Below are 17,165 nucleotides of genomic sequence, written 5' to 3' on the forward strand. Positions count from 1 at the left end.
AAGATCAAAATCCCTTTTAGGGCAACATAATGGGATACCACACCAATGATCTAGTGAAAGGTAAAATGATTGCTTTCGTCTTCAGCCAAGAATTCTGAGAGCCTAAACAACACTAACTGTACTCACTAACACTCTAATTCTGGAGATATTTGCTCCCTAGTAAAATTAGCTCATTTAATAGTGTTATCTTCTTTCTGAAACTGGCAATTTTCCTTCCTGGTTTAAACTGTCATTCCTTACCACAGCTTTGGTTAAACTGTCCCAAGTTATTTCACAGATGTCCTCACATTCCACACTGAAATGTCTTCCAGAGCCTTTCCTATATGTTTTTCATATTTCTATACTTACCTTTCTTACCTTTAAAAAAAATTTTTTTTTACATAAACTCTACACCCAGCATGGGGCTCAAACTCATGACCCTGAGGTCAAGAGTCGCGCACTCTGCCGACTGAGCCAGCCAGACACCCTTCCTTTCTGATCTATTTTATATTCAGAAAAATCTATTGTTCATAACAGAGAATATTTAAATTGATGTAGTAATATTGAACTAAAACTGATCTCACCAAAGCACTGACAGATTGCTGTCAGCCTACTGTGCAGAGAGCATTTTAGGAGCACTCTCTGAAGACTCTGAAGGCGAATTGATAGAGAGATGGGTCAAAAAACATTCAGATTTTCTTTTTTTCAGTTTGTAAAAATTCTAATATGATAACATTAGAATAACTTATTTATTTATTTATTTATTTATTTATTTATTTATTTATTTATTTATTTATTTATTTATTTTTAAAGTAGGTTCCACACTCAGCAGGGAGCCTGACATGGAGCTTGAACTCTTGAGATCAAGACTTGAGCTGAGATCAAGAGTCAAGGATGCTTAACCTACTGAGCCACCCAGGTGCCCCTTTTATAGCTTTTTTTTTTTTAATTACTCTCAAAGTAGAAAACAAACATCTTAATCTTACTCCCCAAACGCAAATTTCATCTTTTTCACATTTCCTCCTAGTTTTTGTCTATATATATACCTTTTTAAAAAAACGTATTTTAAGTGTAGTGAACCTATAATTATGCGTTTGTTTTTCCACTTGATACTATCTTTTTTTTTTCAGAGTTTTATTTTTTTTGGCATTTTTACCTTTTAGTGTCATCATATATTCCATAATGTTAAAGTACCACAATCTGTTTAATAATTTCCTTATTATTGAACAGTAGCCAGGTCAGGCTGACATTGCTCAGGATAATTATTAACCCCTGGTAAATACAATTTAATAGCCATAGAAAAATGAGCCTGAGTTATCATAATTTTCTGTAATTGCAATCATTAATTTAGAGCTGTGATAACTTTCGACCTTATAATAAGATTACTTTGTATATCACATCTGGCACCTGCTTTTTAGGGCCTGCTGCTCACTGGGAAGCATACTGCCCAAGTAGCAACCTGGGGCGGAAGATCAGCAGGACCTCTCAGAATAGGGCTGCCTGGATTGGTAGCCTGGGTTTACCATTTGCTTCCTGTTTCGGCTTAGTAGATTAACGTCTTTGCATCTCTGGTTCCTCCTCTGTAAGACGGCAATGATGATCATACCTACTTGATGTGATTAGTTTAGTATAACATTTAGGATGCGCTCAATAAACTCTAGCTGTCACTACTGTCATAGTAACATCTGCAATTTGGAGCATCTGCCCTTGTGACTTATCAGTGGTTATGACAAAACAGACTCTCGCTCAGACCTGCAGTTGTATGGAAATGAGGTAGTTCGGCTGCAACAGTGTGTTTTATCTGATACCATTTCATAAGTATATCCAGAGGCTAAAAAAAAAAAAACATTTAAAATCATCACTTTGAAAAACTAATAAACATAAGGAACTTCTCCATCCATGGAATGATGGGAAAAGTTAAAATATGTAAGTTTTTTTAAACAGATTTATTTATTCATGAGAGACACAGAATGAGAGAGAGAGAGAGAGAGAGAGAGAGAGAGAGAGAGAGAGAGGCAGAGACACAGGCAGAAGGAGAAGCAGACTCCCCGCAGGGAGCCTATGCAGGATGAGTCCTGATCCCAGGATCACACCTTGAGTGGAAGGCAGAGGCTCAAACGCTGAGTCACACAGGCATCCCAAATATGTAAGTTTTTAAACTCACCCAACTCAAGTCAACTGACAATGTTCTTTTACAAATATATATATATATCACACAATTGCATATGGAAGAAAAACATTTGATGTGCTTCACAGCGGTCCTTCAAATAAATGTCTTGTAGTCCATTTTATTTTATATCAGACCAAAGAAAATGTGTTCTGCAATAAATGGGAACACAATAGCACCTACCTCATAGGGCTGTCTTGAGGATTCAATGAGTTTATATTCATGCAATAGAATAGTGCCTGAACATAGTAAGTCCTATGTTTGTTAATAAAGTGAAGTAAAAAAACAAATCGTCCCCCATTGTAGGGAGTTTATTCTTAGATTCTGCATGATGTAATTAATTAGTTGATTCATATGGAGATTATATGGAGAGATTTATTTTTATTTATATGGAGATTTTAGTCATTTCTAATTTTTTAAAAATTTTATTTATTCATGAGAGACACACACACAGAGAAGCAGAGACATAGGCAGAGGGAGAAGCAGGCTCCATGCAGACAGTCTGATGTGGGACTCGATCCCAGGACTCCAGGATCATGCCCTGAGCTGAAGGAAGATGCTCAACTGCTGAGCCACCCAGGTGTCCCTCATTTCTAATTTTTTAAACAGATTTTATTTCCTTATTTATTTGACACACAGAGAGAAGTGGAGCACCGGTAGGGGGAGTGGCAGGCAGAGGGAGAGGGAGAAGCAGACTCCTTGCTGAGTAGGGAGCCGGACAAGGGACTTGATCCAAAGGAAGATGCCCAACTGACTGAGCCACCCAGGCACCCCTGTCATTTCTAATTTTTAACTTTTACAAATAATACTGCAAATGAGCATCTTCAGGCAGGCAGTTATGTGTTTTTTTTTTTGTCTTTTGAAATACTTCCTGTAGGATAAAATCCAGGAGTGGGTATGCTGGAGCAGTTTCAAGAGGAAGCAGTTTAGTTCTGATGAGGAAGTTCTGCAGGAAGTGGGCAGGAAGGAACAGAGCTAGGATGTGGGTCACTGCTGGAGATGGCAAGGTCCTGAGAACCGCTGAGAGGTGAGGGACTCTCCCAATGACTAAGGTGCTATTGCTTGTTTGTACACAGGCAAAGACAGGGTGGTGTGGGGAAAAGAATAATGGGCAGGAATCTGATGAAATGACTTTTAGATCCAGCTACACCTCTTCCTTGAAATGAAAAGTTGTTTTGTGGGGATCCCTGGGTGGCGCAGCGGTTTGGCGCCTGCCTTTGGCCCAGGGCGCGATCCTGGAGACCCAGGATCGAATCCCACATCTGGCTCCCGGTGCATGGAGCCTGCTTCTCCCTCTGCCTATGTCTCTGCCCCCCTCTCTCTCTCTCTCTCTCTCTCTGTGACTATCGTAAATAAATAAAAATTAAAAAAAAGAAAAGAAAAGTTGTTTTGTCCACCTGTTAAGCCTTTCCCAGTATTAGGGCCTAGGAGTCCTTTATTTCTCAAACATTAATCACATCCCTTATTCATACCAAGATCTGTGTTCAGTATCAGGGATGCAACAATGAGTAAAAAGAAAACAAATACCTTCAAGTAGTTACAAAAGACCATTTTAAAGGTAGATTTAAAGCATAGTGAGCTAAAGTGATTGACAGATACAGAAAATTATAGAGGCATGGGTGAGCGGTAGGAGAGCACCCATCCCAGCACTGTGGATAGGCCTGGGTGGAAGGAAGACATTTGTCCCCGAGGAGGTCAGGGCAGAGCTGAGTCTTGAAGGACAGGTAGGAGCTAAGCAGACAATAGGGAGAGTGAAGAGCAGTCATGGGCAAAGCCCCGGTGGGAATAAAAGGCTGCCTTCAGAGGACCAGCCATTCCTGGTCCTTGGGGAGTCAAAGGCAGGACAGGTGGCCCGAGGTAACCAAGGCCCTCGGACATCATTTTAAGAAGTTGGGTTTTCTTTATACCTTTTGGCTCTGCAAACATGCTCGCCTGCAGTAACCGCCTAGAATCTGCCTTGGTCTCCCCACTTCACATTGACCTTTCTTTCCCTCGGAGGCTCACAAGCACCCTGCTTTTAAGGGTGACCACTAGCTGTCGCTATTGAACAGATCTAGCTAAAAGCCAGTGGTTTAGGGCCTAGGCTGGCGGCTAGGGACCCGCGCCCTAAGCCTGATCCTCAGGGGTGAGGATGCGAACAGGCAGGAAGAAATCGCGGGCTCCAGGTCACTGGTCACCGGTGGGGGGGCTGCGGAAACCCTCGGGCTCCTGGCCCTGCGACGGCCTGTGCACCCTGCACTTTTATTGTCCCCCCAGAGACTCCTATCTCCAAAGCCTCCCCAACTCAAGCAGTTTGTTCATCTGGCACTTTTCTTTCTTTCTCTTTTTTTTTTTTTATTTTTTAAATTTTAAATTTTAAATTTTAAAACAAAGATTAATTAATTAATTAATTCATCCATTCATAGAGACACAGAGAGGGAGAGACACAGGCAGAGGGAGAAGCAGGCCCCATGCAGGGAGCTCAAGATGGGACTCGATCCCAGGTCTCTAGCATCAGGCCCTGGGCTGAAGGCAGGTGCTAAACCGCTGAGCCACCTGGGCTACCCACCCCCTTTTTTTTTCTTTAAGAACTCATTTCCTAGCCACCCACTCCTTGATGAAGTGTTGGAATATAGGTGAGGTCCGGAGCCAACCACCAAGAAAGAATTCTTGAGCCGTCTTTGGTGCAAAATGGTGATTTTAGTAAGGCACAGGATTAGGACCCACCCGTGGGCACCAAGAGCTACTGCCCCGGACCTGTGAGGGTGGCTGATTGGATACCTGGGAGTTGGGAGGGGTCTGGGGAATTTTGGAAGCAAGGTTTCCAGGACCTTGAGGGGCCTAGCTATTGTTGGGAAAAGGTCACTTATTACCGTCTAATAAACCCTGAGTCATGAGACTCTTCAGATGTGTATCCGTGGGCCGTGTGCTGGGGGATGATTGCCAGCAGGTATCTTGGGGGTTTAGAGATAAAGGAAATTTCTAAAGGAATTTTTATATGTTAAAGTAGACTTACAGGCTCCTGGGGGTTGGGCTAAGATTGCCTCGAGGCAGTTAAGTCCATAGAGGAAGGTCCCTCTGGCTGTTTCAGGGACTTGTGCATGTGCTGCCCTGGCTGGTGCCTGGTCCTCAGCTAGCCCTGTGTTCCCCCATCATCCTGTGGCTTTATTTATTTATTTATTTATTTATTTATTTATTTATTTATTTATTTATGACACAGAGAGAGAGAGAGAGAGGCAGAGACACAGGCAGAGGGAGAAGCAGGCTCCATGCAGGGAGCCTGACATGGGACTGGATCCTAGGTCTCCAGGGTCAAGCCCTGGGCAGAAGGCGGCGCTAAACCGCTGAGCCACCTGGGCTGCCCCATCCTGTGGCTTTACCTTTTGCTCTAGGTTCCTGTCCTCCTCACCCTATGTGTTCTGGATCTGTATGGACCTAAATCTGCTTCTCCTGGCTTTTTTTTTTTTTTTAATTTGCCTGTAGGCATTAGCCTCCTAAGTCCTGCTTTACCTTTTTGAAAATTCTTTCTTTTCTCATTGGCTCTGTCCCTGTCCCTGGTTCCCCCCTACCTCCTCCTTAAAAACTGGAGAATTTAGACACGTTCTAAGTCTAACTAGAGAACTTCTAACAGCTAGAGAAGTTAGATTAAGAATTGCCTAGGGGGGAGCATGGAAGGGGTATCTTGATTTTCCTGAGCATTGTCCATGAACTGGTGACCCTGCGGTGCAGGATCTAAGAGTGCTGAGATGTTGACAGGGAAGCGGAGTTGCTGGAGTCATCGTGAGACAGGATGAGCACCGCATCAAGGCGGGCAATGTGTTTTTCTGCTCCCTTGATACTGCAAATTAGTTTGGTTTGCATACTTCCCTGGAGAAATTAAGGGATACTTCCGGGACTTGATTAGCATATGTTCCCCAGTGCTCTAGGCTGGGCACTAATGAAGAAGAATGTGGGTCCTTGGCAAATTCTTCGGACAGCTGGCATTGTGGGGGGGGCAGTGAGGGGGGGTGGAGTGGAGGTGGGGAGGATGGATTCTATCCTACATGTGGCCCCCTGAAAGGTGAATGGGGGCTGACCCTGAACCACAGGTGCTTGCTGATGCTCTAACCTATGGCTGGCTAGAAGCATAACATACACTGACCTCTTTCTCTAACGTGGCTTTAGAGCCATGGTCTCCGGCATGTCAGAGGAGTGACTGGATGTGGGGAGAAGACAGTACAATTTCTATTTATTTTTAATCTTGTCTTTTCATGATGTTTATTTTTGTATACGCTTCATGTTAGTAAATATTACTAACTGTGTATCTGTTAGAAATCTCTACGCCTAATCATTTTTTAATAATGAAGTATGTGATCAAAAGCTTTGCAAGCTACTACTCTGGGGAAATTTTTGAAGCTTGCCATGGACTCTGGGGGTGGGTTTGCAACACTGGCCTAGAGCGGTCCAGCCATGGAGAAAGGCCCAGCCTGGATGAACAGATGTGGTGGCGAGGTGGGAATTAACTGTCCCTGAGAGAGAACTCTCCAGGAACAGCAGATGGGATGACTCCCCTGTGCCAATGTGAGTCATTGCCTCTGAGGTCACCTCAGGGCTCCCTGCTACCTCTTGTCCAGGGTCTTCCATGACACTTTTTACTGAAGAAAGGGATTTACTGAAGAGATTCCCTCTCTTAGTTTCTCAAAGTGAAATTTGGAGAGGCGGGAGCCTAGGACGTTCTTCAGCATGGGGGTAGCTGGGACTAAATTAGGCCTTGCAGATGGTCAGTGGGACTGGGTCCTGTCATCATGGTCAGGACACAATGGTGTCCTTCCGCTCTGTGTATTTCTTTGTATTTGTCATGATTTACACTTGTGACAAACACTTCTGCTTGCCTAACAGAGCCCCAATTTCGTGGAGGGTGTGACAATGTGCTCAGCTGAAAGCTCCTTTTCTCAACCTCTCCTGAAGGGATGGATGGTCACAGGACAGGATGCGAGTTGAAGTCCTGGATGGGGCTTCCCAGTTTGTTCTATATCAGGGGGCAGATTCAGCTGCTGTGCATGCTTTGCCCTTCACGTTCCTCTTTTCCTTTCCTGAAACACAGCATGATGCTGAGGTAGACCAGCTGTCTTGTACTCCACGGTGATGAGGAGGAGGATGGTTAGCTGAGTGGAAAGACAGAAGTTAACCTGGCTTCCTGACACCCTGGTCTGCTCCTCCCAGACTTTTTGTTATGGGAGGAGAAGTAATTTCTACTTGATTGAGCCACTGTCAGTGGGTTTTTCTGCTATTCCCAGGGGAATGCAGTGCTAGCAAACACGAAGGTCGATTTCAGGACTCGCACACAGGTAAGGCCATGGACGTCATGCAAAATGCTGACACCCTGAGAATCCAGAATGTGGGCATCCTCTGTCTTTGGGAGCCCTTGTTCCCCTAGCTTGCCCAGCAATGGTAGAAAGAAGCTGCCTGTTACTTTCAAGTCCTTGGAGGAGAGAAGCATTTGATCTGGGCCTTTAAGAATAACTAATTCGGTCAAGAATGTGGAATTGGAAAGTCAGGGTGGTGTGCTGGAGCAGGCTGTACAGGTTTGAAAGAGCTGATGGTGCGTTTCTCTTCTATTACACATTCAGTGATGTGACCTGGTGGCTTGAAATCGACCACAGTGAGAGCATTTGCATCGAGGAAGCAGGCAAATATTACAAATTAGGGCTTCTCTCTCTCTCTCTCTCTTTCTGGTCAGCCAGTTGTTAAACATTTACCAACACACCCTTGGAAAGACCAAAGGTTTAGTTTATTCGTTACCTAAATATTGTTACACACCTTCTCTTGCTTTCCCCATAGGTGAACAGAATCAGGGAGCAGCTGATTTATACTAAACACAGGCTGAAGTCTTAATGTCTCTTTAAGTCTAAAGAGAACCCTAAAAGTTCAGGTTGAAGGCAAAACTAATTGGAAGCTGACTCTGGCTGTAAATTTGTCATTTAGTCCTGCTCCTGTCTCAGCAGTTACCTCCTTTTCTCCTGATCAGCCTCCTGCCCTCATCCTGTTGCAAGCCTGGCTTCTTGCCCCATCTGTGTTGTGTGCAGAACACGGGACTGGCACAGCAGTTATCACCTACATCCAGACACTTCATGATCTCTGATCCAGCACTAGCAAAGCATGTGTGTTATGCCATATAGTCTGAAATCTGACTTCACTTTTTGGGTCTATTTTCTTTCTTTTCTTTTCTTTTCTTTTCTTTTCTTTTTTTTCTTTCTTTTCTTTTCTTTTCTTTCTTTTCTTTTCTTTTTTCTTTTCTTTTCTTTTCTTTCTTTCTTTCTTTCTTTCTTTCTTTCTTTCTTTCTTTCTTTCAAGATGTTATTTATTTGAGAGAGAGAGAGAGAGAGCAAGAGAAAGCATGAGCAGGGGAGAGGGAGAAGCAGGCTCCCCACTGAGCAGGGAGCCCAACATGGGGCTCTATCCCAGGACCCGGGATCATGACCTGGGCTGAAGGCAGACACTTAACTGACTGAGCCACCCATGCACCCCTTGGATCTATTTACTTGCACCTAGGTGCAGTCAGGTCTTTCTTGCTCCCTAGCACTGAGCATAGTCTGGAGAGAATCTCTTTCTAAGAAAAGCCCAGCTATACTCACTCTCAGATCTAGCTCCTTGTCCATGTGGCTGGCAGGCTTAATGGATTCCAGTCTGTTCTGCTGTTTGGACGTTTAGAGTAAGAGATGGGAAAAGGAAATTTCCCTTGCGTTTCAAAGCCCATGTCTTGTGTCCTAGTATCTCTTCCCATGGAAGCCCTACATTTTGGGATGTTGAGTTCATGCTGGATATATCCCATCTGTGCCCCCAGAACACTCTCCATTCTTCCTTACCCTGCTGTCCATGAGGAAGCTGACCTGTGTGGTTTATATGAATCTGCTCCCTTGTCCCTCTGTTTAGATAATAGAAAATATTAGCAAGAAATTGAAGGGAGGGAGGAGAGTGAGGCTGGGTGTTTATTCCCCAAGATACCTCCTACATGGTCCTAGGTGGGCTAGTGGCATCCCATAACTGAGTGTCATAGCTCCTTTTCTGTGATGCTTTCCAAATAGTTTCTATCTCTGGGTTCTCATAACCATTCTTTTTGTCCCTGAGGTGGGACTAGCCTCGAGATACTACCTTATGCCTTGTGATTGCCCAATAAACTTGTCCACACTTTGAATAAATAATCCCCTTTTTAAATAAAGTCTACTAAAATGATCTAATTTGCCCTCTCTGACCTGTTCAGGAGCTAACCAATATAGGGCTTTGCTCATTTGTTAATATAGTTGATTTCTGTTTCCTGTTTGGTTGTAGTCAGGTGATGCCTGACATGTGCTTGATAAATGTTTGTTGAATGAATAAATGACTAAATGTGTAAGTGGCAGTATTAAGCTCCATCCCCTTCTCTCCAGACTTCTAATATACCGTTGAGAGCTCACATGTAAAGTATAGATGCTTGATGCAGCCTGAGCTCAATAAACATGTGTAGGTTCTCTGGCTCCAGTTACCAGGGATTTGGGTTTGCCCTAATGATTTATACCCACCCAGGTGTTCTCCTTCCCAGAGAAGCAATGTAAAATAATATAAAGAGTATCTGAAATATATAATATGGTATGGACATAATGTCCACTAAATGAAGAGGAGGGTGATTTCTTTAACTCAAGAACAGAAAAGTTTCCGACCACAAAATACGAAATGAACACTGAAAATTTTCACTTGTATAGATCATGGTTTTAAAGGAACCATACTGAATGAACTGAACTTAGAGCTACTAATTATGAATTTATAAAGTGGATATGACCTTTATTATAATTAATATTGTATTAATCATAATATTATATATGAGGTAAATTTGATAGAACTACTTTTTAATCGTACCTCTGGTTACTATCATTTTCATGACCACAGGTTGCAGTGGTTCATGACATTCATTATAATTACATTTCCACTGTGCAAGTGTTAGAGGAACTCCTTCAAATTGTGAGATGTGATGTGTGACTTCCAACTCTCTTGGGACACTCAGTTATTTGTCTCTCCGGGGAGATGCCTTCATGGATGGAGCTCAGGTAATATCAGGATGAACAGTCCCTTCCCATGCTGCATCCTAAGGAAGTGCTTAGTTGTTTATAAATTTGTCCAGTTTATAACTTCTTAATGACAAGAATTCCAGGATCTTCCTCCCTGGATTTCCCAGTAGGAAAGCTGTCCAGACTGAGTTGTCATAGTACACTTCCTCTTGGCGCAGAGCTCCCCCTTTGATGATCTCCAGGGCACATTCTTCCTTTGAAGATGCTCCTACTGTGCTGAGTATCCCAGAAACGGCCTTCATGGCTGTGTCTGTAGAACATGAGAGAAGAGTGTGGTTATCCAAGACCAGTAGAGTCTACAAGATGGAGGGTCTGTAGACAGCAACAGCTTAGCTGTTAGGGGCTGTTTGCCTGTGCTTACTCTACAAGGCCTACGTGCCGTCTCAGAAGACGGTACATTTAGGGCCCACTCTGCAAAGAGAGGCTTAGAGTTAATGTGGGCCCTGTCTTCCTGGATGAAGATTTGGGGGGCAGTTAAAGGTGATGGAGAGATTTAGATCATGCTTCTCTCTTGTGCGTTTTGGATGGGATGAGAGAGTAATATGGGGGAGCAGAATGAGGATAGAAGCTAATGGAAAGTATCAGTGGGTAAAGCCAAGTGCTGTATGATAATGATTTACTAGCTTGTAAAAGGAGGATATGGACAAGAATCCAGGCCTTTGCTTTCTGTCAACACAAACCACTTTCATTTGGAAGGAAAGTTAGTTATCTCTTCCAAATTTCCATGTCCTTTTTGCACAGCTTCTTTTTCTTTTTCTATCCTTGTTTCATTATGTGTCTTTCTTTCTCTCTTGTTCAAGAACAACCACTCAATTGACTCAATTACTCTTTAAATAAAGTTTTCTCATTGTACCTATTCTAGATAAACTTGCATTTGGACTTACAGAAAAGTTGTAAAACTTGTGCAGAATATTCACTTGTAGCCTTCACTCTGCTTCCCCTAATTATAACGTCACACATAACCACTGTACAATTGTCAGTGTACAATATAATTGCGACAAATTTACTAACTAAAACACAGACCTTATTTTGTTCACTAACATCCTTTATGTGTTTGAGGGGCTTAGCCAGGATTATACTTAGTAGTAATTTCTTCTTATTTTCTCTCCAGTCTGTGACAGTTCTTCATTCTTTCCTTGTCCTTCATGGGCTTGACAGTTTTGAAGAGTATTAGTAAACTGTTTTGTAGAATGTCAGTTTGGGTTTGTCCATTTCTCTCTCTTTTTAAAATTTTTTTTTTATTTTTAAGTAATTTCTACACCCAACATGGGACTCAAACTTACTACCCCGAGATCAAGGGCCTTATGCTCTACCCGCTGAGCCAGCCAGGTGCCTCTGTCCATCTCCCTCTGCTGACTAGATTGAGATTATGCCTTTTTGGCAAGAATATCACAAAAATGATACTGTGTCCTTCTCAGTGCATCATGTCAAGGGGTTATGAGGGGTGCCTGACCAGCTCAGTCAATAGAACATGCAATTCTTGATCTTGGGGTTGTAAGTTTGAGCCTCATATTGGGTTTAGAGATTATTCATGCAGAAAAAAAAAGGCTCATGATATCAATATGTCTTATTACAGGTGATGATATTAAGAATAAGAAACTTGTACTTGATAAGCCTCAAAGAGGAAAGTAGTGGCCATCGAGTGTTCCTGAGGATGTAGTGTAAAGAATAGGGTCAAGTAATGAGTCTGGTGTCACTCAGCACACTTGGTGGTCAGAATGGAAAGAAGGGTCAAAGAATAGTCAGAGGCTCCACTAGTGACAGAAGTGCTTCGTTAAATGGAGACTTGTGCTTTTGCTGGTTTTTAGTGTCTTACACATGAGTCAAAGAGTTCAGCACCAAAAAAAAAAAAAAAAAAAAAAAAAAAAAAAAAAGTTCAGCACCTTCTTTGCCCACAATGGTAAGGAAGGCAGTCATCTGCAGGCTGTTTATTTCACTTTCTTCACCTTACCTGTGTTTATGAGGCCGAGGATACAGAGAGTGATCGACACATTGACCTTGGTCACTGAATGTTCCATCCTGACAGAGGAGAAAAATCCGTCCAGAGCAAACTTGCTTGCAGAATAGGGTGCAACAAGTGGAGAAGACATTTTCCCTAAATAATAAGGAAATGGGTTAAGAAGATGACCCATTTTAGCTTCTACAGAGATGATCTTTGCTTTATCTGTAGTAGGATTTGTAACCCCTGTGGAGTCCTTTTACCCTTTGAGACATAGTTTCTCTTTACTCCTATGAGATTATCATGCTGTGTTGAATTTCTGAAAGAAAAAAAGATTATTAAGGTATCAAAGAAACTCTCCTTGAAGAGATTGAGGTGGGAGGTGGGGTGGGCTGCAGGAAAATCTTCTCTGAAGAGAGATTGGTTAGATTTTAGTAAGGGTGGTAAATAAATGACCATAAAAGAGCCATGTAATCCCACAACTGCTAACTCTGCTACCTCTGAACCCAAGAATGCTGAGATCCGAAGGTTTGGGCAAGAGCTCTCTGCCAATATAGCAACCTATTATTGATTTTTCTTTCTATACAAGGGAAATGAAAATCCCTGCCTTTTTTTCTGCTTAAAACTGCTTTCTAGGGGGTGCCTGGGTGGCTCAGTCAGCTAAGCGTCTGCCCTCAGCTTGGGCCATGATCTTGGTGTCCTGGGATCAAGCCCCACATTGAGCTCCCTGCTTAGTGGGGAGTCTACTTCTCCTTCTCCCTCTGCCCCCTCTCCTGCACATGCTTTCTCTTTGTCACTCCCTCTCTCTCAAATAAATAAATGAGTGAATAATCTTAAAACAAAAAACAAAAAGAAAAAAAAACCCTGCTTTTCTTACTTTTATCACCCTGGTTAATTCTCAGCCAGTTTTTGGGAGGACATGTGGACATCTGCTTAATAGGGTGACCTATTCGTTATACCCTTTCTAAAGGGAAGGATTAGAAATGGCTTGAGACCTTAGACTCTGCTGATCAAAGAGTTATAACAGTTACTTTAGGATTTTTGTCTGCTAATTCTAAAATATCGTCTTTTAAGGAATGTTCTCCATTGATTGCTTTTCCTCCTGAGTATCAGTCATATTTCCTATTCTTGTATGTAGAGAACTTTGCAGTGTATTCTTGATATTGTGAATGATGCATTGTAGAGTCTCTGGATTCTGGCATATTCCTCCAAAGAATATTGATTTTTTTTTCATATGGGCATTTAACTTGGCTGAAACCCTGTGTCTCTTGCAGCAGGGTTCCAGCTAAAATATCCGTTGAATTATTTAATCTTAGTTGGGCTTCTTGGTATCTACACTGCCTATGAGTGGTGTAATTTAGGGGACAAACAGATTTTGGAAGAGTCTGTATATAGAATTTGGTATTCTTCCCCTGTGGCTCGTTCCTTTCCAGGGTGTCCCCCTCCACTTTCTGGCTGCTTACAGAAACCCTAAACTCTTCTTTCTGGTTCTTCAAGGTAGTAAGATGGCATGGTGTTGACTGTGGCCTGCCTTTAGGCATAAGCTATAAAATTGGGAAACTTACCTAGTGTCAGTTCCCCCTTTCAAGTGTCAACAAGACTCCAGTTTTTGTCAGCCTTTGCCTTTTCTTCCCATTGCTTTCAATGGTTGTTTTCCATATTTTGTCCAAAGTTTGATCTGGCACAGGCTGATCTGTTAGATACCACTCTGCCCTTATTGGAACTGGAAACTTGTGGGCGACCACGGACTAGCTGGAGTAACTGAACCAAACCAGGCCCGGACTTGCGTCCCTCATTCACTCAAAAGGCTCAGGAGCCTAAAGGGTGGATAGTTGGTTGACGCCTGAGAAAAGGCTTGAGCAATGGTTTTCAGAGCTGGCTTGTGCAGTGATCGCCCACATAACACATTAGATACAATGTATTATGGCCTGGCCATAAAGTTGAATAGGGGTCTATGCTGTTCTTGCTGGTCTGTTAAACCATATCTAATATTCCTTTGAGGTATGTACATCTGGAGCAACAAGCTTATCTATTTACCAAGGTCTTCTGGCACCAGTGGGTCTGTCTTGCATGCTGAGAAAGGGGAACCTTGGAGGGTTTCACAAACATGCTAAGAACAGATACTTCTTTGTCTTTGTTTTGCTTATGCTATATAATGTTGTAGAACCTTGAATAAAGCTGGCACTGCTTGGACATCATCCACTGTGTCCCTCCTGTCCCCATCTCTTTACTTTTCTTTTATTTTCCTCATTCCCTTACCCTCGGGACCCTGATCGTGTTGCCGCAGAGCGCGCAACAGAAACTATAAATTCTTAAATGAAATTTCTTGCCAAATCAATGAAAAAAGAATGATTTAATCAATAAAGATGCTGGGAAAGTTGGTTAAGTCAGTGGCAAAAATTGTTAGTTCCTTGTTCTATATCATATATCCCCAAAATTCTAGATGGAAAGTATGGCAGATGTTGTCTACACAATATCCATTTCCCCCTTTTTGATAATAGAATTAGATTTTTTTTCTCAGAGCAGAAGTGTGTTGAGATAAAAATATTTATTTCCTCAAGATTCCCTTGCTTTTTTGTGAGGCCAAGTAACCCAGTTCTAACCAGTGAGAAATCCTATAGATGGGGTCTCCAGGAAAGATACTGATTTCCTGCTGAAATAGGTAGATTCAGGTGGCATGCAGCCTTTACATTTTGCCTTTTTTCTTTCGTTCTTAAAGTACTTCAGATGTGATGCCTACAATTGCAGTGATCATTTGTGAACTTGAGGAAAACCTACATATTAAGGATTATAGCATGGAAATGTGGAATGAGCTTGGGTTCTTTAAGATATAATAAGTCCACCAAACAAACTTTGAACTTATTACCCGAGAAAAAGTAAGCCCTATTTAGTGTTAAGTGATTGTAAGTGGACTTTTTGTTATATGTGCAGCAGAATCCATCTTCTGACTGATAAAAAATAATTCAATCAGGAAAGAAGATACTATAGGTGAATATTTATCATATCCATGTTATAAAGGATCATTCTAACAGAAAAGTAAAAAAAATATGAAAAGGCAAAGAATACTTGATAATATAAAATGTAAAACTTCTGTAGTAAAGCAATAACTATAATAACATCACTATAACAGTAAAAGGTAAATGAAAAACAAGAAAACAATTTGGAACATAGTGGACAAAGGATTAATATCTTCAATCTGAACTTTAATTACTAGTATATTAACTCTCAAAAAGATACAAACAAATCTCTTTAGGGAGCCGCTCCAGCTCCATTCTCAATCATGAGTTTTGGCATGAATGACTCTACAGTCAAGTTCCAGGAATGGGTGTGTGGCACAGGATGTCCAACCAGAGTATCTGATACCACTGGGTTGTTGACTAGTCTAGGACTGGACCAAACACTCCACTGGGGCTTCAGGACACATTGTTGGTTGCCTAATCAGAATTTAGTTCCCCTTTATTCTTTTGTAACTGAACCCCAGTTGAATTCATGTTTCCACCTGTTGTAGAGACTGCTAGCATGCTCTCATTATATCTTTTGCTCTTCTTTATTAGTGGAATCTCTGATTTGTGTCTGGACAAATAATTATCTGGGATAAAGTCCACATTTCTCAGCTTTTTTCAGCCAATGTTGCCAAATGACTAAGTGCTGTCCAATGGGTTGTAAACAGAAATGTATCATGTGATTTCTGGGATATGTCCTTAAAAGAAGAAATCAGTCTCTCCCTTCCACTCCTTCCTCCTTCTTGGTGCCTGAAGGTGGATGTGATGGCTGTGGCTTCAGAATGATCTAGGACCATGAAGTAGAAGCCACATGGTGAGAATGGCAGAGCATTGAGACAGGAGGGAAACTGGGTGACCATGGAGTCTCTATCCTAGCTCTACCTCCAGGACTGCCTACCTCCAGACTTGATTTACTTTTCAACTTATTTAACCTACTGCTATTTTAGGTTTTCTGCATTAGAGAGCTGAACCTAATCCTTACTGATAGTCCTTCTTACTTTTATGCTGCCCATGTTCCAAAGGAAATTTGATTCCATCTCTAACTCTAGGGGTGGGCTTGTATAATTGATTTAATCTAATCTCCTAGTCCATAATTGACACAGGAATGAGTATTTGGCCCATCTTGGAGGAGAATTTTGTTGGAGGGTCTGAGAAAATTCTTTATTCTTCTGGGGGAGTTTCTTAAAGTAGCCATTTTTTTTCTTTTCTACTGGACATTCTTGTGAATGGATATGGGGGCTAGAATTATTGCAGCTATTTCACTATCAGCCTGGGGATGAAATCACATATGGAAGGCAGCAGAGCCAAGAGAATCATGGGGACACTGAACTCAAGTCAAGTCAACCCTATTTTAGTATATGTGCTGCCAAAGCGAGCATGAGCCAAGTCAACCCTAAATCTGGACTTCCAGTTATGTCAAAAATCTTTCCTATTGTTTGAGCTAAAAATAGACCCAAATTATTTATAAGAGTAGCATAGTGGTTAAAAGTATGAGCTCTATAATTAGATGACCTGAGTGTGAATCCCAAGTATGCCATTTCTTAGCTGTCATATGTGGGTAATAGTACTGCTAAGCTGAAATAATCCATGTAATATACTTAGCGCAAACTCTGGCACATAAAAATTATCTAGTAAATGTGATTGTTATTGGTATTCATGTTTCAAATTGGTGAGAAAAGTATGTACTATTGAAAAGATTATGTTGGGACAAATAGGCTACTTGGAGAAAAGTACCCTTCTAATAAAAAAAATTCAAATTATTTTAGAGAGTATACATGGAAAGTAACAAATAAAGGGTCAATATATGATCTCAAGGTAGGAGATACTTTTTAAAGCATGAAATCAAAGGCATACATTATGAAAGAATATATAAAGAGATTTGAATATATAAAACTTAAAAGACTTCTAGAAATGCTCACCACTGCCTTCCTACATACATACCCTTCAAAAAGAACTTGCCTTCGCAGACATAGAAGGTCAAGCCAGTGATAGCTAATATGCACAATGGCTTGAACATA

The 17,165-nt window shown here is 41.7% G+C and overlaps 1 protein-coding gene across 4 annotated transcripts in view; it reads right to left on the bottom strand.

The window, feature by feature from the left end:
* Window positions 1–9,894: 9,894 nt before the first annotated feature.
* HSD11B1 (hydroxysteroid 11-beta dehydrogenase 1) overlaps window positions 9,895–17,165 on the bottom strand; it is a 64,720-nt gene continuing 57,449 nt past the window's right edge. For all 4 annotated transcript variants that reach the window (XM_055319236.1, XM_055319237.1, XM_055319238.1 and 1 more), the window contains 2 exons: window positions 12,158–12,301; window positions 9,895–10,456 (listed from right to left, as the gene is read on the bottom strand). In XM_055319236.1, the coding sequence (XP_055175211.1) occupies window positions 10,236–10,456; window positions 12,158–12,301 (365 nt within the window). In that variant the 3' untranslated portion in view covers window positions 9,895–10,235. The remainder of the gene's footprint in view (window positions 10,457–12,157; window positions 12,302–17,165) is intronic.

This window comes from Nyctereutes procyonoides, unplaced genomic scaffold (assembly GCF_905146905.1).
Source record: "Nyctereutes procyonoides isolate TBG_1078 unplaced genomic scaffold, NYPRO_anot_genome, whole genome shotgun sequence".
In the NCBI taxonomy this organism is placed as follows: domain Eukaryota; kingdom Metazoa; phylum Chordata; class Mammalia; order Carnivora; family Canidae; genus Nyctereutes; species Nyctereutes procyonoides.